The following is a 26,783-nucleotide window of genomic DNA, read 5'->3' as shown; positions in this document are numbered from 1 at the left end:
ACTTTATACATATGTGTAAATACAAAAAAAAGCTTGGCCTGTAATCTTTTATTTGACTGTATTTTTATTTTCTCTACCAGCCTGTACAGTTAAAGACAAATAAATATTGTACTTAGCCATGTTTTCTACTTCTTATCATGCTGCTTTTCTCTAGTTGGAGCTCTAAATCCCAAATTGTTTGCTTTTACATAAACGACAAGAGTATTTTAGCAGACCTTGAGGCAATCTGTGCACTTCATCCTCCTTTAAGTCAGTCACCTGAGTTTGGGCAACAGTTTGGGCTTTTGGTTTTTTTTAAATTACTCTGGGCAACTAGGATGTTCTAGAATAAAAAAAAGCATGAAGCCCCAAACGCAGTCTTAGATGCTGAAGTTTGAAATGTATTTTTTGTTATATTTCAACAATGCATTTCTGTTCATACAAAAGTCAATTACTTCAGAAGTATCCCAAGTTAACTGCATGACTCCCAACATACCTTGTTCTTGGTAGCCATCCCTTGAAGTAAAAGGAACCTGTAGACACCTTGTAACTGGACTGCTATTATCACTTTTGTGTACAGCTGAATGGAGTAAACAAAATGGGAAAGCCTCTTTCTACCACTTTCTCAGAAGTATATTTTTCATACCTGCACAGATGTAGGAATACATAAGGCTCCTTTTAATGAATTAACAGCAGGAGTTAAAACAAATTAATAAAGTGTCAGTCTGATGCAATTACAGCTGTTACAGCTGATTGGCCTCTTCAATCTGTTCAAGCTGACTAGTACTTATAGGTAAATTCCTCATCTTCTTTTGCCTTAGTTCTTCTCTGTAATTGTACACAAAAAGGCTTGGGTCTTCATCACACATTTTCCTGTATGTATCACACAGACTTCTAAACTGTGACATGGAGAGCTGAAAAGGACGCAGAGTTGGATCAACATTTGCTGTCATCATCAGTTGTTCCGTTCTTTTCAAACGTCCAGATTCAGGAAACAAGGTCCTAAAAGGTGTGAGGAAGAGACAAACAAATCGAAATAATTCAGACAGGTGATTCAGTTTCCCTTAAGAGTAACAAGGTCTTCTTGGGAATTTACTTAATATATACTACTAATATAGCTCATTATCTCAGCAAATGGAAACATGTAAGGGCCCTTGTTCTGCAAATGCAAATTATAACAACATAGGAAAGTACTGTACATTAAACACATGAATGTATGTTCATGTTTGCTAACATTAAAGTGCTTTGGATGTGGATGCAGTCACAGACCCTTCTTGGAATTATTCTCATATTTAGAAAGCAAAACCAGATGAAACTGTAAAAACCAGGCTACAGGATGTAGAGCAACCTCGTGGCAAAGGATCTGGTGGTCCTGGTGGATGAGAAGCTGGACGTGAGCAGGCAACGTGTTCTTGCATCCAGGAGGCCAATCATATCCTGTGCTGCCTCAAAAGAAGTGCTGTCAGCAGGTCAAGGGAGGTGCTTCTGCCCCTCTACTCTGCTCTTGGTGAGGCCTCACCTCGAATGCTGCATCCAGCTCTGGAGTCCTCAGCACAGGAAAGACATGGACCTGTTGGAGCAGGTCTGGAGGAGGGCCACCAAAATGATCAAAGGCCTGGAACACCTCCCTTATGAAGAAAGGCTAAAAGAGTTGGGGTTCAGCTTGGAGAAGATTCCAAGGAGACCTTATTGCAGCCTATCAAAACTTAAAGGGAGCTTATAAGAAAGATGGGGAAACATTTCTTAGCAGGGCCTGTAGCAACAGGACAAGGTGCAATGGCTTTAAACTAAAAAAGAAGTTTAGAATAAATACTAGGAAGAATTCTTCACTGAGGATCATGAAACACTGGAAAAGATAGCCAGAGAGGTGGTAGATGCCCCATCCCTGGAAACATTTGAGGTCAGGTTGGATGGGGCTCTAAGCAATCTAATATAGTTGAAGATGCCCTTGCTCACTGCAGGGTGGGGTTTGCACTAGATAACCTTCATGGTCCCTTGCAATCCAAACCATCCTATGATTCTCTGAAATTATAAGAGAAGGATGGAATTTCTGGGAACAAAGTAATTAAAAGTACATGCTACTCTAGGCCTTGGTCAAAAATGTCCCCATCACTTCAGCATCTAGGTCAGCAAGGTTAAAATGAATCAATCCATATATTGATATCCCTCCTTAAGTTATTGTCTCCTTTGATTTGACAGTTAAAAGATGTACATTGACCCCAAAAAGTTTAATCATCTTTTATATACAGACTATGAATTACCTTATAAACATCTATGAACAGCAATTCAAACTACAATATTTTTCTTCATCTTCTGTACCTGTCTCAGATCCTAGAATGTAAACTGATTCTATGACCTTGTTTCTCATATAGTATAAGAGAGAGACACTTTGTAACAAACTTAATAGTCATCTTGTATACCAGCATTTGCTATTTTTTATTCAGGTCAGCAAAAGAATAAGAGGATTGTTTCTTAGCTGTACACTAGAGCTAAACTATGGTAAGCTGCTAGGGAACACGTGACGTCCAGAAGTTCAGATTCCCTCTTCTTGCCTCAAAAGAATGTAAAGCAGTTATTAGCAATTTAAGATCATGCGATAGCTGGGGTTTTTTTTTTATACTGGCAAAAAATATTCTACATAAGAGATACACTATATTGTGTACCTTCTACATACACTGTGAACAAAACTGTTCTTCCACAAAAAAGAAAAAAACTCACCTCACCCCTATCTAGAGTTCGGATACTTCATTTTCTAACCAACTCCAAATGCATACACAAACTTTTAACAGAGATAAAATTTTAGGTCAAATGTCTGTATTCCAGACATCAATGCCACTCACAACCTCAAGCAAAACAAAAACCCAAAAAACCAACTGTGAACTAGAGGCAAAATTTTATGGTCAGCTTTCAAATAGTGATACGTAAGGCCTGTAGAACAGCAGGATGGCATCCGCCTTAATTATGGCCTGTATCAGGGCCAAAACCCTGCTCAGCAAAATCCGTCTAGCCCAAGCTTCAGCAGCATGCCTCTAGTCATAACAGCAGCTCTGTCACATGTTCTACAATGCTAAATGCTGGCTTTTCCGCACACCCAAGTCAGGCATGCAGCTATGCTAGAGATTTAACAGGATCCTTGGCAAACAGACTGCAGGTTTCTCCCATCAGTTAGAGAATCTAATAAATTTCCCTCAGTGAGACGTGGGGTTTTTTTTAAAAAGTCATTAAGAATTCCATAAAAGGTCAAGCACAGAAACAAGACTTTGACCTTTTGACATCACTATCACCAAATAATCAAAATTTCCCACAAACGACGTTCTCCTTCCTCATGCTGCCATCTTTGGTTCTGAATACTTAAGACTTCCATTTTCTAACTCAACCAACAAATGCTGTAGGTTTTGTGGCTTGTGGTGTCTTTTTTTTCTGTTTCTGAGACAGAAGAACTATTGGAAAGACTATCAATTTATCCTAGTAATATTAACAATTTCAACTGCACTAACAAAAATGCACAATAATTATTACATAATTACAGCAAAAAGATTAATCTCATACTTTCGTCTCCAGAAATGAAAAGATCTGAGAAACTATAATGATAAATTTAAAATGGGAAGAATAAAATCAAACGCATAGCTACAGTTTTTTCTCAACTGACTGAGTAGCTGATGTATCTGCAAAAACCAGTATTTAAGAATTCCTTACTGAATTCCGCGGAAGCAGTATTTCCTTCTAAACTGGAAAACACTTTGGACCACTTTTTCCACTAGCTCGAAGGGCTGCTGTATCTTTGGCGTCACCAAGGGAGTGAAATGCACCACAGCTACATCCACCTATATAGAAAAGAAAGATAAGTTTGAGTATATATATTCATCCAAGAGATTATTTCTAAGTTAACCAGTTAGACATCAGGAAACTGGCGGAACATAAGATGGCATTATTGTGACAGGTAACAATAGCTGTGCCATGACTAACGTCACAGTATTAGAACGTAAAGATGTGGTTTAACTTTTAAGGCTCAACAGAATTCTAGTCTGTCTTAGTTATCTCCATATTTCCAATTAGTTCACAGGCCATTATTACTTAGTACTTTTTTCCCCATGGCACTTCCTCCATCTAGAACAACTTCAATGTAATCTGTGAAGTAATTAGCACTTCTTTCTTCAGATCCTTTCACAAGACAATTCTGACATGTTACATGAATTAGACAATAGTCGATATACAGGCTGAAGGGCAGCTTGAGAAAATTGGTATTATAATTAGAAATCAAACCCATTCCTTATATGTTTTCTTTTGCTCTAGGGCGTTTCTAAAATGGTAGCCAAGGAATTACTTTTCAACATACTAAGATTTAAAATTTCTTGTCTGTTTAAAGAAATAGTACATACAAGTACGTTTCCATTCAGTTTAAGTGAACATAGAAGTCTGTATTTACACTATGTATCGCAGTTCATCCAAAATTATACTTGAATTATTTGACAAAGATTTTTTTTTTTCCAAGCTAGTTTTATTCTTTTATAGTTCTAAAATCAGCATGGTTCACAGAAGGGTCAGTTTCCTTGTGTCTGAAAATAGAGCGAAATAATATCTTTCCTTCGATATACAGATACATACACATAAAACCCACAAAATATGTCATGCAATTATAGAGATAGTGTATTATATAGAAATGCCTGGAATTCAGACTTCTGCATCACAAAATGCAGGCTGTGCTAAAAATCCAGTTCTATACAACATCAAATACAGCAGTTCATCCTCCCAATTAGGTATTAACAACAATAAACATGAAAAAAAAATATGCAGGTTCACACAAAAAAAATTGTACAAGTACTGGTACTGAATAGCTACCAAATTTTTAAGTGCCAGACTTCTAAAAATATTCAGTCCCTTACTAAATGATCTCCTAATATGATGGGCAATCATCTGAAAAGGTCTGAAAGTCAGTATTAACATTCACAGAACAGAATCTATGTGATATTAAACTGAAGATGTGCTTCTTCTGTCTGAAAAAAAAGATACACTCAGATCAAAGACCAGCTTCTGTTTTAAGCACAGTCTTAATGTACCATTTCTTTGAGGAAAACCCATCGCAAAAGTGTACTTCAGAAAATGAGAAGGGGAGGGATTTTCTACTGCACACATCGTAAGTGCTCTAAGTTTGTGGTTTCATGGTTTTTTTTTTGGTTTTGGTTTTGTTTTTTTTTTAATCAATTAAAATGTAGTAATCTCTGATGTGGACAGATTCTTTTGACACAAAGGTGCCATCCATCCATGTTGTATTTTCAGTGGGAGCAGCTCAGCTGTCAAATACATCAACTCAGTGCAACTGTTTTAACAGTAAAGATACTGTAATTGCTTTCAACAGAAATGAAGAAATTCAAACAATGTATAGTTTTTCACGTAGACAGAACTTACAAAGCTGAATGAAAATACTGACTACAGAAAGAAAATACTGAACAATGGTGCTGATAGAAAAAAGCCCACAGCAAGTCTTCAGTATTAGCACTGCTGTTCTTTTATATAGATAGTCTTTTTTCCTCTGCTTTTTCACCTTTTTTGAAAGCTAGATTCCAGAACATTCGTAAGACAGAAAAAAAAAAATTAGATTACTAAAATGTAAAGACACAAGAATTTATTTAAAAATTAGGTGAGAGAAAAGACCTGACATATAGAATGCAGTGAAATGTGCAAAAATGCATCTTCCAAAGCAGTTTCTGAATTTCTCAAATCTTGATCGCTTCTACCTTTGCCACATGTTACTGCTTCCTGTCAGGAAGACCACAGGAATACAGCAAAAACTTGTGTTCCCATTGTCAGTCAGAAAAGTTTATCTTTTTGAACAGGGCAATTAAATACATACTTCACATGGCCAACCATCTCCTTGCACAGAAATACTAAGGGCTTATTTATGCATATATATGTTTAGATACATTTGTCAAGAAATAAAATAAAATTAGGGAAAAAACACCAGAGAGACCGTTTGGGATCTCTTAATAACCTCAGTTTTGCAGAACTGCTTGTGAGATATGAGGGCTTTTGGGGAGCTCGGAGCTGCATCTTCAGAAAAAATTTCTAAAGGAAATGAAAAAAGAGAACACAATCTAGATGCAGTGTTCAGTCTAAGAAGACAACAGCTCAGTTTGCAATCTCAAGACCAGTGGGCCATAATTTCTGCTTCTGAAACAAAACGCAGCATTTCTCAGCATTTGTTCCATTATAGACACTGTTTTCTTTGAACCCCAGGAAAGCTGCCTTGTTACTATAGCAACAGATACAGGGGGAAAGCTTTTCACTTGTAATTGGCCACTCCTGCAAAATTCTACGTGCTATTTTTCCCGAGTGTTTTTAGTATGCATAAAATAAAGAGCAGAATTATGAAAGCGAATAGAGTACACAAGAGCAGTTAAAAATACAAATTAATTTGGTGATAATTTTATTAGTAACACTTCTTTTTCCCCCCACCAAGTATGTTAGAAATATTTACAAAATAATACTAAATTCTCACAAAAGAATCACATCGAAAATTGTTTAACTGATATATCCTGGACTGTCAATAGTACAGCAATTATCCACTCCTTGCAGTTTTAGTGTATCCATAAAATGAAGGTTTATGTGCTGGTAGGGTAGGAGGAACACATGACAGAGTACAATTTAATTGAGAGAAGTCTGGTGCCTTGCTGATGAAATCAGAATAAGCTTAAATGAGACAATTTTTACTAATTGTTGACAATCAAAGTCTCATGATGGGCAATACATTTATCTTGCAACAGGGCTGCATTAAAAGCAAACCCACATACCCTCTTCCAAGCTGTAATTTACTCCTCGGGAACTGAAGCCTAAGGAGACCATATTACAACTTCATTACAACAGACTGCTTGACATCTTATTGATATCCAGCTAAAACAGTTCTAAACCAATACTTTCACCAACCAAGCGTTCAGTACCAGCAATTTATGTGTCTACTACAGACAAATGTTAGCTCTAACGCCAGGTATGTGTATCTTGTAGCAAACTTGTTCCTATGCAAGGGTTTCATTTTGGTTCAATTCCAGCCGAAAATAACCATGCCACTGCTCTAAGAGCAATAACCTAATTCCTGCGTAAGAACAGCTTTGTAATAACTTAACTCCATTCACACGAGGCTCACAAACAGGACCACAGGAAACCAAAAGTCAGACAGAGAACCTATGGGTTTATCATGGCTGTAATCATCAAGTTCTAGGTTCTTGATATCATAGCCAACTTGTTGAGGCCAGCTGCCCCATGTGCTGCAGTTGCCATATAAGCCTCATCAATAGCTTTATTCCTTCATTCTTTTTATACAGACTAATACAAAGGTAACAAGTTATAGGATAACCTACAGATGGCTAAGGCTATCAAGAAAAGATAAGCAAAACCTCTAGTTTAGAAGTGTCCTGCTGTTCCAATTACTAATTAAAATAAATTGCATAGTTCTTTCCTAGGAAATTTAAACTCTTAATAAGATTATCTGTGATGAAAAAAAAACCCAAACCAAACAAAACACACCACTTTCCCCCCCAACAACCCACAAAACCCAAAACCCTCTGGCTCTAGCTCTCAATTCAACTTAAATGAATCCTATCCTCCCTGCTCAACCCCCCCAACCTGAGCCCCTCCATAAGAGTTTCTGTATCCTCAAGATTTTACTCCTTTTACTCGCTGTTCACAGATTTCATCATAGAACCTGGATATAATTTTGTATTTAGGACTAAGGGCCTCCATTTTTTCTCCATAATCTCTTTGCTTTCCCTTACTGAATGTTTGTCAAACAAAACTCATTAAACAAAGTAGTCCTTTATTCTCGGGTAGATGGAACTAAGAGAGGGAACAAACAGCAGTAATACACTTGCTGTAGAGGAAAAAAACAACATTCCAAGAAATTTTGTTAATGCACGCCAATGCAGTTTTATATGAGAAGGGATAGTTCCAGTCAAGAGAAACTGCTTTTTATTCCAGGACATCTACAGTGAAGAAAACAGCTCAGACTTCACATCCAGCAGTAAGTGCCACACAAACAGGAACAAAACTGTATTTTTTATTACATGTGCAGTGCTTATACTTGAATTTATTATGCTTTTCATTTCATTCAGCCCATTAAATGTAATGTATGACTACCATCTGTGAAGTGGATTGCATTTATGTTTGTATGTTTCTAAATGCTGAAATTTTAAAAAGGAAGCAATGAAAAAAGCTAACTCAGTATCCTAATTAGCTGTTCCAGAACATGCTTTTGAATTAGTTTTGAGCTATCCAGACATGTCAGTTCCTTCTGTAAAAGCCGTCTTCTGTTAAGCCATGTTTCCCATGGGCCTATGCAGCAAGTGATATATATTTAACAAAGCAGCTCTTCACAGCCTGAACAAACTGAAGGGATTTGGAAATAGGCCAGTTTTCGATATAAGACTTTTAAAATGAGAAGCTGCTAATATTCTCACCTTAACTATTTAAGCATTTTTAATATATATATATGCTGGACAGAGTTAGCACATCCTGAAACAATTAACTGAACTAAAGACAATATACAAATAAGAGGATTAGTTGTTATATAATGCCACTAAAGACTGATAAAATATTGATCAAAACCTTGTTGTCTTACATATAATGAATTGAAATAAAAATACAATGCTACGGACATTTTGTTTCACTTATTTCAACATTATCCTTGATGATTATGGCTTTTCACAGAAGTTCTAATGCTAAAGACCAATTTTAATATTATTGCTCCTATTTAGATAGAGTGTCTTAAAAAGCATAACCCAGACTGAGGATTGCCCTTTCTCTATCACTGATACAAACCAAAACCTGCCAGTTATACAGCCTAATTCAAGAGGCAGGATACCACTTCTCGTCCTCATCATAGAGCCTCCAAACCATTTTTCTTCATCTGCCATCCTGACAGTTCAGACGATGAAACAGCAACAGTTCTGATTCCCAGGTGCATAGTTATCACACTGCTTAAAATGTTTCATCTGTCAAAGGAAATTTGACTCTTTATAGAAGAAAAGCAGGGAGTTTTTAAAATGATTTTTTTTAAACTGCCCCTTCACAGCACATCTGCAAGTTACTTCAAATCGGTAAGTGACTGATTAAAAAAAATGCACTTATGCAACTGAGTTCTATACCAGTGTTTTATTTTAGAGAAAAGCAGACTATATTAACTATTATGACTTGTAAATACTTCTGTTTCTAAATCAAGGACTGAGAATGACTGATTGAAGATAAAATACTGATTTAGAGAAGCCACATGTGACTTAATTGTGAAAATACTGCCAAAAATAAATTAAATCTTATTCTCATTCAAAAACATGACATTTTGTAACAGTTATTAAACAAAAGAGCAGACAATGTTCAAATAAATGAAATGAAGGGTTACCTTTAACTATACTTTAAACAAAAGAGAATATTATCAATGTTCATTATTATAAAATAGTCAACAGGAGCTGACTAGAGCCATCAACACACTTAAAGAAGGTGCTTGAACAGTACAATATTTTTTCTACCAGTGTCTTTTTCACAATGACTTCTAATTTGTAAGCTTCTAATATTCTATTTACAATGTATATTTGTGTAGTAAGCCTGCAATCTGTATACTGAAACCAACTCCAGTAAAATAAGTTTTGCTTGAAGGCTTGCAATCATGTATAAAAGGGTAGCAGCTCCTTTTTACAAGCAATTCTAAAACACTGTCCATTTGCCATCATTTCTGTTCAAGTAGCTTGTGTACAGCTGCTCAGCTGCTCTCATTTGCTGCAGGGTCATGTTCAGATATTCATTCAGATAGCTCTAATTTTAAATGCAAGCTTTTTTTGTTTGCTTATTTCTTTCTCTTTCCCCCTCACACTCCTCCTCCCCTCCGCCTCTTCCTCCCTATTACACAGAGGGCTACAGCCTTGGCTACGAAGCTACCGACTAGTTACACACATTTACAGGAGAAAAACAGGCTGACAAAAGGTTACAGCAGCTAATCATCATGGCATCAGCAAGTCTGCAGTTCTTTGCTTTTATTCTGGCTTTGTTTGGTGTTTTTGGAGACATCACAGCCACCTTGCTACCAAACTGGAAAGTAAATGCAGATGTTGGTTCAAACATCATAACAGCTATAACACAGATGCAAGGACTTTGGATGGACTGCACATGGTACAGCACTGGGATGTTTAGCTGTACCCTGAAATACTCTGTTCTTTCTCTCCCTGTCTACATTCAGGCTGCACGGACAACCATGGTACTGTCTTGTATCCTATCAGCCTTTGGGATCTGCATCACTACAGTTGGCATGAAATGCACAAAGTTGGGAGGGGACGCTAACAGCAAAAGTCATGCTTGTTTTGCTGGAGGAGTCTGCTTCATTCTTGGAGGAATCTTTGGATTAGTACCAACATCCTGGTACACAAGAGAAATTATTTCAAATTTTCTGGACCAGACCATTCCAGAGAGCAGTAAACATGAACCAGGAGGAGCGGTTTACACAGGATTCATTTCAGCAGGGTTTCTGCTTATAGCAGGTGTGATCTTCTGCACTTCCTGTTTTAAAAGGCAGCATGGAGCATGGATTTACCCTTCAAAGCAGCACCACTTCCCATCCACAGATCAGGAGAGCAATACAGGCTACAACCTGAAGGACTATGTGTAAATACAGTTATCTCTATCCACTGAGGCTTTTTTTTGTGCTAAGCGTAGTTTGATTATTTCAAAGAATGTATAACATAGCACTTAACTTTTCTTACATCTAGGTTGCAAATATATTTAAAGCAAGGTATGTCATTTATAGAAGCATCCCCAAAAGAATAAAGTAGGAAACAATGCTTAAACGTGCTACAAAAGTACCTTTTTTGCTAATTTTTCCAACTATTTCTTTTGATTTTCCAAGTAACATATATTGAAGAAAAAGGAATTGTTTTAAAACATAACTGACAGTACAATTCGTGTACTGATGACTTGTTACAGCAAGGATGCTTAAAAACTAACTGCTTTCTGTTTAGCAAATCACACTGTCAATAACATGTAATGTTTTATAGTGTATTTTACATTTTTATCTTTATTTTAATTATGATGCCAGGAAAAAAAACAAACCCAACCACTCTATCCAAGAAGCCAAATTGAATGGTTTTCAAGTAACAGACACAACTGCCTTTCATTTATACAATACCTTGGTAACTATATTTTTTAAAAAAACAACAAACCCAACCAAAACACACACACACATACATGCACACACACAATCCAAACCAAAACAAACCCCCCCCGCAACAAAATCCATAGCCCCAGACCTTAGCTGCACTGTATATGCTGCAAATCATCCCGAAGAATCAGCAGTACCATCCAGATCTTGCCAGAAATGGCTCTCCCATCATAAACTGCCACCTGTTGTTGGCTTCGTTTATTATTGTTAAGGAAATGTCTACTGGGCATTACCCAAGTGCTACTAATCTATCACTACATAATCAATGTCAGATTTGAGGAGCACTATAACAATATAAATGTAACCATGACTATGAAAACACATGCACGCTGTAACACACAGGATACAAACTAAATATCTATCATTTCAGCAAAATCTGGAAGCATTCTGGCTTACACTTGCTCAAAGTAAGTTTTAACAGCTCAAATAATACAGCTAATATTGTCTTTTATGTTTCTGGCCTTCTAAAAGAACTTTATAAGTCTTTCTAATTTTTCCAGTAGGGTCTGTTTCAGGCCCACTCCCATGTATTCTAGTCTTTTAAAATACAATATCAAACGGTGATAGAGACAGCTTCTTCAGTTGAATTTATTTTCTTAACCCCCTTATTTTCCTTAATTACCTTAGATCCTTTAATCTTTTCTTTCAACACAGATTTTGATTTGTATTCATCATTCGCAGAGTATGTTCTGTCTAAATGTTTCCCTAAATGAGAATCAAATTGATGTTCATTTACTAGCACAGCTAAGGGAATGAAAAGGGCGTATGATACAGGCCTTTAAATTTAGGAATATGATAATGCTGGATGAGCCTTTCAAATAAATCAATTGCTGATTATTATACATGTTTATATACAACTTTAATTTCCCATATTATTAGCCCAAAATTCACTAAAACAGTATGAAGGGGCCTTAACATTGTATGTACTATTTTTTTTAAAAAGTAAGATTTTCTGTTACAGCATTTGAGAAAGTGAAATGCTTTATGCGTCTACTATGTAAAGAGTCTTTATTCTAATATACATAGAATGGAAATATACCATGTTCGTATTACTACTGTTACGTAGCCATTTTTAATTTCCTATGTATTCATCAAGAAGCTTGTTTTGTACTACTCCTGAAGGTATTATCAACCAGCTATTCAGTACTGCAGTCTTAACAATGATCAAAAAGTCAAATTTTCTTTGCTTTGACACAATGCTGTGCAGCACCATTCCATTCAATAAACCAAGAGTCTTTTACATCTCAACAGTCATAGGTATTGTTGAAATTCTCATCAAGTGAATGAGGTGAACAACTTACTCCCAAAGACATGCATCTCCACCTTCAGTAAGGGGTCAGACATGGCACTAAGATGTGATCATTGCTGGGTATGTGAATCAAAACTAACATTTGTAAAATAAGAACCAAAGGTGTTTTTACAGGGAGTCATAAGAAAAAGGTAGTAATTGCATACTATGAGCAAAATGAAGTATTCATTGGTTACAAAAGCAGCAAATTTTGCTTCCAAGAACTTCTCTGTATACCTATGAAACAAACATCAATCACCAAACATTTCACTCACAATATGCTGCAAGAGCTTTCCAAGAAAACAAAGATTCTATCAGAAATGGTAATATTTAAAACCACAGGTCAGTCTATGGCTAAAAGAACAAAGACAAAACAGATGATCATCCTACAACAGAAGTTTGAAGGAAACAAAATACAGAGAAAACAGGTGACATGCCTGTCTAAAAAATTACTTTCTGCTTGTGCCATATAAGCAATATTAGTTTTAAATCAAAGAAACATATTAAATAAAATATGCTTGCCTTTGCTTATGCTGCCTTTTTTATTCAACACAGTACCAATTGTTAGATTTGTTTCTAGTATGAGATTTGTCACAACTCCATGTGTTACCTCTCTCTGAGTCAACTATGGCATTTTCAGTACAGGAAAACAGGAATATGAGTTATACCTTCCCAATTCTGAGACACAGCCTGCACAAGTTCAGTTTATTTATTAGTTCTTGATTTCTGTAATTATAATGGCTATTAATAAAAACCAGTGGCAGTAGTTAAGAGGACAGCAAAGTGACTGATATCCTCTACTCACTCCAGCACAGAAGATTGTTACTTTTTTAAACAGGCAGTGGGATGTAGGTGACAAAGTGCTACAGTGAACAGGAGGAAGTAAAATATGCTAAAGATGAGTAGGGTGAAACATAAAGATGGTAAAATTAGATATCTTTGACAATGATGACAAATAAAAAGCTTTTATTTATCAAGGTCTTTCAAAAGACCCATCAAATTTTCTAGGCACAATTCCAGACCTGTTTATAAACACAACCTGTAAAACAACAGGCTTTCCAATCATGCTACAATCCTAGCAGACTAATCTCCCTCTCCAGAACCACACAAAGAAATATGCGGATCTTGCAGATAGATTTGAAGGTCAAAGCCAAGTTCTGAGGAACTAAAAAGAAAAGCATCTTTTCCAATCAAGTGTGCTTTGTTTGCAGGAATATCACATCACTCCACTTCATAGTATGGAGATGTATGGGGTTGTGTTCCTTACTCAAAATCACATATATTGCTTGACTGAAAAATTAAAAAAAAAAAAACAACAAAGAAATACATCAAAACTTACCTTTGGCTTTGGAACAAAGGCTTGACCTGGAATTACAAAACAGTTTTCAACAGTGCAGAGATGCTGAGACATGATGGACAGTCTGCTACGTTGCTTGCTTCCTGGATTAGCTGTAAGCCTCTATTGAAGAAACAAAACATGTAAATCGGTGATATGGAATTGACCAGTAATTAAAGCTTAACTTTCAGTATAATCGATGCAAAGATAAAATAATAAAAAAAACCCCAACAGTTGTTAAGAACTTGTATCAAACTTTATGCTCAGCTCATGTAGATTTTTTTCTCCAATGTAGCAGCATTTCACTAAGATATCATGCTAATTTACAACCTCAGTCCTGCGATCACATACACATGAAAATGAGCTCCTTCAACAGTCCAGAATTTAATGAATGCCAAAAGGATTTTGCATGGGCAAAAGAGAAAACTAAAACTATTCCGACTGTTGGATTCAACACAAACAAAAGCTCGCACTAGTATTCCACACTCTTTCTTTCCACTGTTTCTCTATCAAATATTACTATTTTTCTCTTTCAAGATGAAACAAAGCTCCAAAAACTGAAAATCAGATAGAAGCCAACATTTCTTCATTATTAACTGGTCTACACTTATAATATAGGCAAGGAAGCTGGATCTACCTTACATAAACTTAGAATATCTAACAGTAAGTGCATTTGATACTGTAAGTTCAATTTACTAATTGTCTGACATTCCCAAGAAATTTCTTACAAAGATTATCAAAAAAGTAGCCTGGACAGAGGTTTTCTACACTTTCACGGTCTGGCAAGAAACATGTTCTGTGTGTTTTGCTAGGACAAAGAAGATTTAAATGTAAAAAGCCACCTAGTAAAACAAGTCTCAAATGGTAACAGACATTACACTAAGTAAGCAGAAACACAATTTTGAAGATTCTGATTCTTATTTACCACTACTTTAATAAAAAATAAAAGATGAAAACCGATTTGCAGTATCTGGTAACGTCTTTACATTACTTAACTTCAGACGAAAAGCCTACTCACGAAACGTTGCCGTATCTATTAAAACAATCCCTGAAAAAAAATCAAACCTATGACTGAAGTTGTGAGGGTTTTTAACAACTCTCCAGGAAGGCAGTTTAAGTATCAGCATGGAGCAAATACAATACTTTTCAAAGACTTTTCAGAAAGAAAGGACAGTCATTTCTTTTGCTTAAATCAGCATTTAACACTATATTTGTTATTGTTTCAGAGGAATCCTATTAAAAAAACATTATCCACCACCATTATTATTCTCTGAAAAAAAACAAACCTAAAACAGGCTGCAATGCCTAACAATGCAATCAGATATGCACTTCCTCAACCTCAGCAGTGGAAATGAAACAGACTCAATGACAATGCTTGCAGTCCTTCCAATGCCAATTCAAACAAGCCAGTCTATTTCCCACAAAAACAGTCTAAACAGTCTCAGGCAGTTAGTTCCTGCTTATTAGCTATAGAAGGGATAACTGACAACATCCACCTCTGGGCAGTAACATCCTAAACTACTTCAACCACATCAGCAGAAATATACCTGTGCATGGCACTGCTCAAGGAACACAAAAATAATGAGAGTATACTCGTAGTATAGAATCATTGAATGGTTTGGGTTGGCAGGGATGCTTAAAAGTCATCTAGTCCAATCCCCTTGGAGCGAGTCGGGACATCTTCAGCTAGATCAGGCTGCTCAGAGCACTGTCCAACCTGACCTTCAGTGTTTCCAGGGATGAGGCTTCTACTACCTTTCTGGTTAACCTGTTCCAGTGTTTCACCATCCTCATTATAAAAAATGTCCTCCTTATATCTAGTCTAAATCTACTCTATTTTAGTTTGAAAACATTATCACTTGTCCTATCATAAGAGGCCCTGCTAAAAAATTTGTTCTATGTTAAAACTTAGCCCCCATACTTCTGTTAACCTGGCCTATTTTGTAGGGATTTTTCCCTGTCAGTTCTCAAAATTCTCTTTGTTCCTGCTTTTAAAATATAGACAGCATCTGCAATTGCACTAAGTAAACCATCAGCTAACCAGGTAACATTTATACATCCACTACTAAAATTTTAGCAAGGCAGGAAGCAAAACAAAGGTTCTGAAGCCTAACCTGGAATATGATTAAGGTGGTACTTGGCATCCCTTCTAATGCTGCTCACTATCAACCACTTTCAGTGACTACCTCAGAAACAACTACTCATTTTGTCCGTCAGTAAGCTAAACTATACAACTGTGCTTCTCATAAACACATATTAAAACCCCATTATTAATGAATCTGAAAAATCTTTCATAGGAATTAACCTACATGAAGGGTTAGACTGCAAAGTTGACCATATAAATGAATATTAAAAACATTTTAGTCCACAAGCTACTTTCTGCAAAACAACTGTTGTTTAGAACATAAGAGTTTATACCTAACCTATATCAGTTATGAAAATATAATGGTAGTTTTTCTTCTGTTTGCTTCTCAAAAATCTGAATTATTTTTCACTTTATTATAAACGCCTTTTGCCTAGCATTCTAAATAGACAGCAGTGTTAAATACAAAATGATTAAGTATTCTACTCTTCTAACATGCCTGTCTTTTAGATATGTAACGGTTTAGCACCCCACCTCCCAGCCTGCAGATCGTGTTGGCAGAGCAGTTGAGGCAATCTACTCTCTCTGCCCAGTTTTACTTAAAATTAGAGATTGGCAAAGACCTATCTTAACTGAAATATGACTCATTTTAATGGAAGGTGGCCAGGAAGTAGCTGGCTCAGGTGGCAGATTTGAGGTGAAACACTGAGGAATCTGGGGCAAGGTAAAAATTCTTATAGACAAAGTAAGTATCAAATTTATGAGCTACAGAGAAACTAAATTATCTGCTCAACACTTAAGAGTGCAATTTTTACTTCTATGGATATCTGGCCTTATCCTCCTTAACAAGCCTCAGAATTCAGTACATTATGTAACTGTTGGTTCTCATCAACACTTTTAATCAAATCATATCAGAACAGAGCAATCTGTAGCACCTCTGTACTGACATAACTCAAGCCAACACCGCTGTGCTACAATGAAACAGAAAAGCTGGGAAGTACCACCAGCAAGAAAGGTAAAGGTATTTTCAACCTGTTACACTAGCAAAAAAATAGCTTGACCACAAATAACACAGCATGTTGCTTTGTTTTCTTACTATTAATATCAAGCTATCCTTATTGATGGAGCACATGGCTCCATTCCATGGCAGCACCTTAGCTTTCTGCTGAGCCAATGGCATAAACACTGAGACTGTCTTTGATACTTACGCTCTTAGTTTAGAAATATCTATCTAGCAAAGACAGCTAACTTTTGAGTATAAGACATTATTCTTTCAAGAATATAAATGCCCAGATACATAAAATATCAGTAGCAACACAATTGTTATCAGCCTTACACTGTTCTCTATTTGTTGGTACTGAATATGCGTGTATATGCTAAACTACAATGGTTAACTTCAGAGGGCAGGTACAAAGGCACGGATTTTGATTACTGTCCTTCCTCCTAATCACAAAGCAAGATAGTCTCTGTCAAATGAGTTTTTCATGTTATTGTAACAACTATGGAAATGCAAACCTGAAACTATGAACAATTTTGTCTTCAATGGAAGTTCTGTGTTTAAAAAGATACAGGAACAAGAATTAAGAATGTAAACTCAACAATTAACGCTGATTCACTGCATGACTTTGAGCAATGTATCAATCAATTTCCTAGTGTTTCTGACTTCTCAGCTTTTTAAGTATAAGGAACTTAAAAGCGCATGATATTTTGCATCTCATTGAGCTACACTGGATGCAGAAACACCATAATGTGGCATGTCACCAATGGTGTATGCAGCTAGTTACAGCTACATAAACTAGAGCACATTTATGTTCTCACTCAGTGCTAGGCTATTTTTTCATTGCTGTCACAAAATTTTGCATCTTAGTCATCATCACTGCATTTTATATAAAGGTTCATTAGGCATATTTTGCAACAAGGTATAATCTCAAATGACACGAAGTACTTTTGGAAAACCGATCTAGATTTTTTAATGCCTGAAACCACACGAGCTCAGAACTTAAATGTTTGCCCCTAATGTTCTCTAGAGCCACCTACTGGAAATACTCCAAAACTTGTCTTAAATCTTGATTGCAGGGCTAAAGTAATGGTAACACAATATCGTTTTCTATGACCCTAAATGACAGCAGACATGCCACTTGCATATATAATTACTAACCATTTACTTACTGAAAAAAACCACAACAAACTTTTCTATTATAATTTTTACTTTGAAAGGTTAAAATTAAAACAACACACACATTTAGATTGGACACAGAAATCCAGGTACTTAGAAACACGGGAGCGATCAGATGAAAACTCAGTTTTCAGACTGACATGCAAGTCCTTCTTTTCTTTTTTAAAAAAGAAGGTGAGATGCTGTTAAGAAGCTATACTGAGATATTGGTAAGAAGATATACTGCTTTTCACACATACAACGCAAAAAGTCTTCCAGCCTTTATAATATATTTCATGCAATGGTAACAGAAACAAACTGTTAATTCTGAAAGGACTGTGGAGTAAGTCAAGCTAGTATCAGCTAATGTAGAATTAACATTGCTACAGAGCAGATAGTTTTGCCTTCTCTGAGAATCTAACTATTGAGACAAAGCAAAATATTAATTTGCTCGTGGACTTACTGTGACAGGACCCAAATGATGCTTTTTTATATACACAAGACTGGCAGCAATCCATTAATAATTCTGATATCAACTCTTGACAGAACAGTCCCTGTGTTTTATCACAACTGGAAATAATGCTAGCCTTCCATTTTTCCTTATGTCAAGGAAGGTATCTTTTTTAAAGATTACTTCGAATTAATATGGCAAAGGAAATAACTGTGAGTAATTTCCTGAGATGAGGTAAAATAGACTGATGGAATGGCGCATGAATGACTGTAAGAGAAGAAAGATATTTAAAATCGGAACAGTGCTGTGGAATCTATTCATGTCGAGGAAATCAGACTTCAGAAAAGCACAGATTAAATACCTCAAGGAAATACATCCTTCCAGAAGATATATTTTACAAATGATATTTAAGTGCTACGAAAGGATCAGGGTAGACATCAACTCAGCATTAAACTTCATAATTTACAGCCATACAAACTAAAAATTAAACCGTTTCCTCTCTTTTTAAAGGCAACTAAGATTGGTTTTGTACTTCTAAACAAAAGGTTTATTGATCAATTTAGCATCTTTAGAATTTAGGGTAAACAGTAACACCTTACCTCTGCGACTTCCTTCTGAAAAGTCAACGTCATTTGTGTCCTGCCATAAATAAAAGGTCCATCCTTTTTTGAAACATTTTCAAGCCATTTGATTATTAAAGGGGTTGAAACACTGAAGGGCAGATTCCCAATGATATGTATGTCTGGTGGCTCTGTTAACATTTGATAGAAGAAAAACAACGATAAAAAGTTTTGGGTAAGATTTAGCCACGAATGAGCAGGTATCTAAGAAAGATACATTCATAACAACCTAGACTTAAAATAGGAAAACAATTTTTATCATGCCATGCCAAAATTATGCCTTTCCATTTATACTTGTCTTACGCTGACAAAACCGTTACTATTCTCAGCAATTAGTTGGAAAAAGAGGTTAGGTTTGGTTCTCATTTACATTTGAATGAATCAGTAGCTTTCAGCTGATAAGCAGATTTCAGCCGAGCTACTCTAGAATAGCAAAACTGTAAACCAGCAAAACTACAATAGTGTCTCCATGATTTTATACTATGGATATTAGGTACACTTAACTTTCTGCCCAACATGTTGCTCCCAGGGGAGCAGGAGTCTTCACAATCCCCAAAGCAATCACCTAGCTCAAACTGGACTGAGCTCATCTTCCATATAGACTCCTTGAAAATCAAAAGGTCTAAGGGCAAGTACAAGAGTTAGCCATAAGGAGTGATATGTATTGTTCAGTACATATGTGCTGTACAATATAAAGCAGGCATTTCATTAGCAGGGACCCTTTTGCTTAAGCAAGAGCAGCAGACAAAAGTATGTCATTGTTTCTTATCACAGCATGATAAGATGAATGGTAATATAAAACTCAAGCTGGTTTTCTGGCACACTTATTATGCACTTTTCAGCCTGTGATATTTCTAGCATATTTGTGATATTACACGTATACCAGAGATGGCTAAAGGTTCTTCTGAAATCCATCAGCCTTTTAGATTTTCATACAGCAATAATACAGCAAAAGTGCATCGTACTTTTAATTAGTTAGTTCCAAAGATAGCAATGACTTATATGTATGTTCAAGAAAGGTCCATTTTTAAAAACTGCTCTATACCTTCATACATGCATTTGCTTGTGGTTTTCTTTTGTGAAGCACCTACCTTTTGCTATGAGATAAATACGGTAAGAAATTTTTCAAAATTAGCATAATGTAGCAGGGTCTTTTATGTCCTAAGTCAGAAAGCAGTTTACTGTTCTTCAGGCATTACAGAGAGTGACTCTATCTTAAATTAAGAAATTTGGACAAGAGGCCTGGGAGGTTATCTCTGATTTATCTAATACTATTACATGCTTTAAAAGCAAGGTGAAATTGAGTCCTACAAGAACCTCAGATCAGAAAAAAATAAATAAATCTCTGATTAGATTCTACTTTTGCCAAAGCTATCTAGCCAAAGCAACAAGAAAATTAAATTTTTGGTGGCTTCTGGCTTCTTCAAAAAGAGGAAGAAGCTGGGAAGAGAGTATACTATTTGACTTGCTTTTATAGTTTCCAAGAGTCATTTCTGTACAGACAAGACACCATAAATGCAAAGCTCCTTAATAATGTTGACTAAGGTGAGTGTCACACAAATTCCACTGTTTTGTCTTAGAAGTGGGACAATTCTTGTTTTCCTTCTAGAAAGGAAGAAAGTTAGCTTGCCTCTCTTTACCTTCAAAACATACCAGAAGAGAGTAGCCCCTGCACTGAGTTAACTCCAAGTATATCACCACAGTTAAGACTAACTCAGAAGCTTTAAAAACAAAAAAAACCTCAAACCCAAATACTAACCGTCCGCCCAGTTCTTTTTTAAGTGCTTTGGAAAAGCCTTCTCCACCTTATATGTCAGAATATCTCCATGAACAATGTGCACTTTTCCTGGAGCTGCTTCAGAGAGCATCTGTTTGTAAGCAAGTAAGCAGAATTCACAGTGAGTATTAACCAAATGGATTTCCAGCTTCAACCACAGCAGGAATGAAACCATTGCTATATAATTATATTCAATATACAAAAAAAGCACAATAGCAGTAAAATCTGAGCACACTAAGTATTCACCTTCAAAAAGCAAGCACTAAGGAAAAAATTTAATGTGGGATTCTGTAAACACTTACTATTCACAGCTGTGGAATTCTTAATAGGGAAATTAAACTTGAAAAGGTTGCCAAGAGTCTCTTCAACAAGGACAATTAACAAATCCTGGCCAAAAACAGGACCCCACCCGATTTAAGTAATAATGCAAGTAGCAGGTTTTGAAAAGTTTTTAGATCCATTACCTATGGGAACAAGGCTCACACTGTTTATTCTGTTTCACCTATAGTGTCTACTATCCACTATTAGCCGTATGTGATAGAAGGCTGCAGAAATATTCAGTCATTTTTCCTTTAAAGTAAAAAAGAGGGAGAAGAGTATTTTAATACTGCCCGTAGTAGTCTGAACTCACATCATTAGAAACCAAAGAATTCCCAAAAATGAGGGAACGAATATCTAGCAGTAGAGAAGAAATCTCAAAAATTTGTATCTTGTTAGACGTTACAAAATCCACTCAGTTGTCATCCTCTCTACCCCGCTTCTGCAGCTTATCTAGTACATAATGATGCTGAAATGCAATTCAGAACTATTTGTACTTTGATGACCGATTCCTTCATTTCTGGTATCAGTTCACACAATCAAAACAGTTACTTTTTTTTAGTGATGTAGTCATCTTTCCTCTTATAGTATGAAACTATGCAAAAAATAGCATAATTCAAAAGCAAAGTCAACTTCTATGAAGATGATACTTAGCAATATTTATTGTTCCTAAGTCAGAATAATGACAAATGGCTTAAAGAACAATTTAGCTTTTGCAGATAAATCCAAATCAATAACCATATGAGTGCTTGTGGCTTAACTATTGAAATGAACTGGTCACCATTGTTAATTTCATTTTCAATCTGAATTATGTTAGCATGCTACGTGGCAGAAACAGCTTTCACAGGTCTCTGAGCCAAAGGCAAATGCTGCTTTCTCATACTGTTCACAAAATGTTTGCATGAATTTAAGTAAAGGTTTGTTTTGTCATCAAAACAGCTATATTTTGTGTAGAGTACTAAAAAAAGTCTAAGTGTTCCTACATGTTTGAAGTGCAATTATTTCCAAATAGAAAAAATAAATCTAACCTCAACTCCATGCCACTTAACAGATTTTTAGCATTACACTAGCAATTATATTGCATACAAATTCACTAATCTGCCACAATTTGTCAAACCTTTCTTTGAAGCTGTTTATAAATGCTGAAACAGGATGCAAGATCAATAAAGTCAGAAAATACCATAAGAGTAAGCAGACAGATGCCTACACAATAATGGGTTATTAACATATATTTTTTAATAATGGCTTTCATGTCAAGGAGTTTGAGGGTTTTTGAATACCACACTTAACATAATTGAGAACTGCATTTAATTGGTGAGCAGAAAACCATAATTGTATCTTTCTTCTTTGAAATAAAAACTCAGAAACCCACTGAAACTTTCTCCATTTTATGGCCAATGTGCAAAGCAAACATGGTTCCAGGAGCTCTCGTGCACTGAGCACATGAGCAAAGTGATTCTCCATCATTACAGATCCTCTTGTTCTTAGGCCACAAAGAAAAAATGAAAATGATGCTCCTAAAAGAATTCTGTATTTTCTCCTCATAAATCTTTCTAGCCTAACAACTATTAGGGCATACAGCATAGGGAGATCATGATTTTTTAAGAGCGAGACAGAACCTCAGCTTGTGTAAACTGTTACTCTCTACACATGTTCTTCACTATATTTCAATATTGCAGTAAAAAGGATCCTAAATTCAGTCTTGTGACAGAAAAACAGTTAATGAAAAAATGCAGAACACTTTACACTAGTGAGATTAGAAGTATCTAAACAGACATTTTTAACTAATAGTCCCCAATTCTTATTTTATTTTCTGACATTTTATGTTATTCAGACCTCAACCCTTTTATAAGCATTTGGTTTTGATAGAGCTTTTAATGGGAAACCAGAAAAAAACAGATATTACAACTCACATTATCACAAAAGAAAAATTCATTCTGTTATGTACCATCTTATTTGGAAGAAAAAACACCACCAAATTTAACACTAATGCATGCAACATATTTCTTGTTCATTCACATCCACTGTTACTGAGTTACAGCATCTTTCTATTCAATAATCTCATTCAGGCATTTATTTCTACTGAGAGAAGGTTCCTAATCAAAAATAATGACTGTTGCTAATTCACTTGAATAGTAAAGGTAATTTAATTCTAACAGCTTATAATAGACCTTGAAAAGTACACTTTTATTCAGAGAAATCTGTTGTAGTGTAGCTGTTAATCCCCATTGAACTATATTAGCTGCATAGATGCATTCAATATTTCATATGCTTTAAAGCACAATTATTAGGATTAAAATGAAAAATAACATTCAGCCTTCAAACTATCATTTCACCTGCACAGACAGACCTTTAAAGCAGCTGAAACATCTCAACCTGAAAAAAAACCCAGGCACACCTTTAGCAGTTGCTAAACTCTGCATTTTCACCTTTGAGCCAATGATAGCTCTGATTTAAGCCAAAGAAGAAACCCTAATTTCAGTGCCAAGATCTCAACACAACACATCGAACCTTTCAATTTTCTTAAAGTGTTCTTATTCAATACATTTACACAAACTACTCTCCAGATGGTACCTGCAATCCTGGAATAAATCGAGCATCTTTTTCAACTAAAAGGAGTTGTTGAACACCAGCACTGAGAATGGATCTGGTAATTCCTCCTGGCCCAGGGCCTACTTCGCAAACATGGGCATTTTTCAGATCGCCAGCTTGTTTCACTATCTTGTCTGCAACACACAAAGACAGTACTAAGCCTTTATTCTCGAAGAAGATCCAGCTTACTAAGATAAACTCATTGTTTATTGTTGAAGCACAAATGTGCTTATCTCAGAACAGACACAAACAGTGACACATCCCAGTTAGAGGATCACACGCCTGCTAGACTGCACAGAATTCAGATTTGCTTCATACTACATGACACAGTCAATCATTTAAAAAAAGACTATTTAAAGTTGAATGGCTTTAACATACATTGTTCCTCAACACAGAATCAAAAATAAAAGGACTATTTATCATCTGTAAATTAGCAGTACTATCTTCCTCCTACAAGTAAGCCGTTGAGTTCAGCATCCTGAAATCTCACAACTTATCCTTATAAATGTATTTCACTACAGTACTTCTGTTTCAAGGAAATTTAAGAAGAAAAAAAGATACTGTGAAGCGCTACAAAGATTACAATATGTACAGAACGATTTTTTGAGGGAGGAACCAGAGCAATGTAAAAGTTGGAATACAGGCAACTGGTAGTTATAGAAAGTGGGGCAGTTGGAAGATAAGGAAAGAATACGTGTATATAAATGGAAGGATACAACATTGGAAGGCACTACAGCCAAGAAGGAAAACAGTAAGGATTGACAAAGGATTAAAGTAAGGATTAGAAATGTAACTAATGAAACAAAGAGATCCTGAGGAAGCATGGAGGGAGGAATGCTGAGAGACAATATCCTGCTCACTCCACAACTTCTTAAGTATGCAATAAAAACAAGAAGTCTCTAAAGACTTGTCTAGTTGTAAGGTTTTACTAAATGCATGGAGGTATTTTTATTCCAGGGTAAGAGTCCAGGTATTCAGGACGCAAAACTGAGGTTCATGCTCATATCCTAAACCTTTATCAACCAGAATCTTCAAATGTAATGAAATAATCAGCTACATGAAGCTGAGCTGCATTTACTACAGCAAAACCCAGCCCTGACTAGGATAGTAAAGAAACTCACCACTGATTGAACACTGCCAGCTTTGTCACTCACCGCTGACATGAAGATGGAGAAAACAGAATTGTTTGGACAATGTAGCTGGCTCAAAAAAGCTACAATATTTCTGACAAATTGAGACAAGTGACCATCCAAACCACAGTATATAGTAAATTAAATGGCACAGTGAGTTACAGTACTTTCTATGATACGTAATAATGTGAAAAAATTACTCATTTTTGAATCAAACTTATAAACTATAAGGGTAGAAGTACTACTAAGGCTTGGATTTTTGCATTTCAATAAACAGCTCAAGTTTTATATAGGAATATAGCTTCTACCTAAAAATTACTCTATAATTTATAAAGAAACACATTTTCTTGAAATTTACAAGTAAAATAAACTAGTCTAAGCTAAAACTCCTTTTAAAAAAGTCTTTAAACGTTTACCATTTAGTTATCATGACTTTGACAGATGCCATCATGCAAACATCATCTCTCAGCTAGAATCTGGATTACAAAGAAAACCACGATACATGTTTTATAGTAGCTAAAAATATTAAAATAAAATATTTAACCTGTCAATCGCAAATCCAGTAGAAAGTTCTGGGAAAGTTGTTTCTGTGCTTTAAGGCGAAAGAGTTTAATGATCTCTCCAATAGTTGGCAGGGGAGGCAGATGGAAAGCTGCCACCTTTCCTGGAGCACCCATAAGACAAAACTGTTGTTCCTTCCTCCTAGAGAAACATTGAAAAGATGACTCTAGCACATGCAATAGATTCTAATATACTTAATATATATAGTATATCTATAGATCAAGACATGATTTACCCATCATCATATAAGTTCTAAATTTTAAATATCAGTATTATGTGCACTATTGCGTGCAGTGACTATGCTCAGGAAGTATTTGTGGGCTTTGGGAAATAGCCTTGTATTGCAGCTTTGCCAAACCATCAGGCAAAACAAAACCCTCTCACACACGTTCAATGCCATTGCTTTAAGAATAGATTTATTAGGGACAATTTGCTTGAATTCATAGCATCACATAAAGGCAGAATGTATTTAGTTAGAAAGTGTCCCTGAAGAAGAATTAATTTTTTTTTAATTACTGAATAACCTGCTTTTCTAAGCAGAGGTAAAGATAGGAATCCGAAGTGAAAACAATGGCATCAGCTAATTCTAAAAAAGCCCAATTCTTTCAGCCGAGGTGATCGTCACGCTCTGCTCTGCACTATCGAGGTGCCACCTTGAGTACTGTGTGCAGCTTTGAGCACCACAGTATAAAAAGGATATAAAGCTACTGGAATACCCAGAGGAAGGCCACAAAGTTGGTCAAGGGTTTAGAGGGGAAGCTGATGAGGAGCAGCTTAAGTCTGTCCAGCCTGGAGAAGAGTACACTGATGGGAGACCTCATGATGGTCTACAACTCCCACACAAGGAGAGGGGGAAGAGGAGCAGGCGCTGATCTCTTCTCTCTAGTGACCAATTTCAGGAGCCAAGGGAACGGCAGGAAGATGTACCAGGGGAGGTTTAGGTTGGATATTAGGAAAAAGTTCTCTAATCAGAGAGTGGTGGAGAACTGGAACAGGCTCCCCAGGGAAGTGGTAAAAGCACCAATCTGAAAATACTCAGAAGGCATTTGGGCAATGCCCTCAGATACATGGTGTAAATTTTGGGGCTCTCCTATACCAGTACAGGAGTTGGATTCCATGATCCCTTCCAACTCAGGACATTCTATGATTCTATGATTTTAACTTTCAGCATGACCAGACAGAAAATTTTACCTCTCTCCGGTCACCCCTACCAGCCCTGGCCTCATCTCGGGCCCCACACATTTTAGCACTACTATCAAGTAGTGGGCTCCATCAGACCACACTGGGGCTGCCTGAGGAGAG

At 36.1% G+C, this 26,783-nt stretch overlaps 2 protein-coding genes across 2 annotated transcripts; one reads left to right on the top strand and one right to left on the bottom strand.

Moving 5' to 3' along the window:
- Positions 1-282: 282 nt before the first annotated feature.
- TFB1M (transcription factor B1, mitochondrial) lies at positions 283-25,649 on the bottom strand. The gene is made up of 7 exons (XM_069852110.1): positions 25,465-25,649; positions 23,773-23,924; positions 20,863-20,971; positions 19,083-19,234; positions 13,798-13,917; positions 3,676-3,803; positions 283-981 (listed from the first exon to the last, which is right to left on the bottom strand). Exons 1-7 carry the CDS (start codon positions 25,595-25,597, stop codon positions 723-725), a joined length of 1,053 nt encoding a protein of 350 aa, XP_069708211.1. The 5' UTR covers positions 25,598-25,649; the 3' UTR covers positions 283-722.
- CLDN20 (claudin 20) lies at positions 7,689-11,184 on the top strand. The gene is made up of 2 exons (XM_069850983.1): positions 7,689-7,990; positions 9,870-11,184. The coding sequence occupies exon 2, from the start codon at positions 9,962-9,964 to the stop codon at positions 10,619-10,621; it is 660 nt and encodes a 219-aa protein (XP_069707084.1). The 5' UTR covers positions 7,689-7,990; positions 9,870-9,961; the 3' UTR covers positions 10,622-11,184.
- Positions 25,650-26,783: the final 1,134 nt, after the last annotated feature.

This window comes from Phaenicophaeus curvirostris, chromosome 2, assembly GCF_032191515.1.
Source record: "Phaenicophaeus curvirostris isolate KB17595 chromosome 2, BPBGC_Pcur_1.0, whole genome shotgun sequence".
Taxonomy (NCBI): Eukaryota; Metazoa; Chordata; class Aves; order Cuculiformes; family Cuculidae; genus Phaenicophaeus; species Phaenicophaeus curvirostris.
This window is presented reverse-complemented; position numbering and strand designations above follow the sequence as displayed.

What these genes read in the sequence shown, in the direction of transcription:
- CLDN20 (XM_069850983.1), top strand. Translation starts at nt 9,962, where the DNA reads ATGGCATCAGCAAGTCTGCAGTTCTTTGCTTTTATTCTGGCTTTGTTT.
- TFB1M (XM_069852110.1), bottom strand. Translation starts at nt 25,597, where the DNA reads ATGGGTGCTCCAGGAAAGGTGGCAGCTTTCCATCTGCCTCCCCTGCCA. An exon ending in ACTGGATTTGCGATTGACAG is followed by an intron (nt 23,925 to 25,464) that starts GTTAAATATTTT and finishes TGTGTGTTGCAG; the next exon opens with ACAAGATAGTGAAACAAGCT. An exon ending in GATTTATTCCAGGATTGCAG is followed by an intron (nt 20,972 to 23,772) that starts GTACCATCTGGA and finishes GCTTACAAACAG; the next exon opens with ATGCTCTCTGAAGCAGCTCC.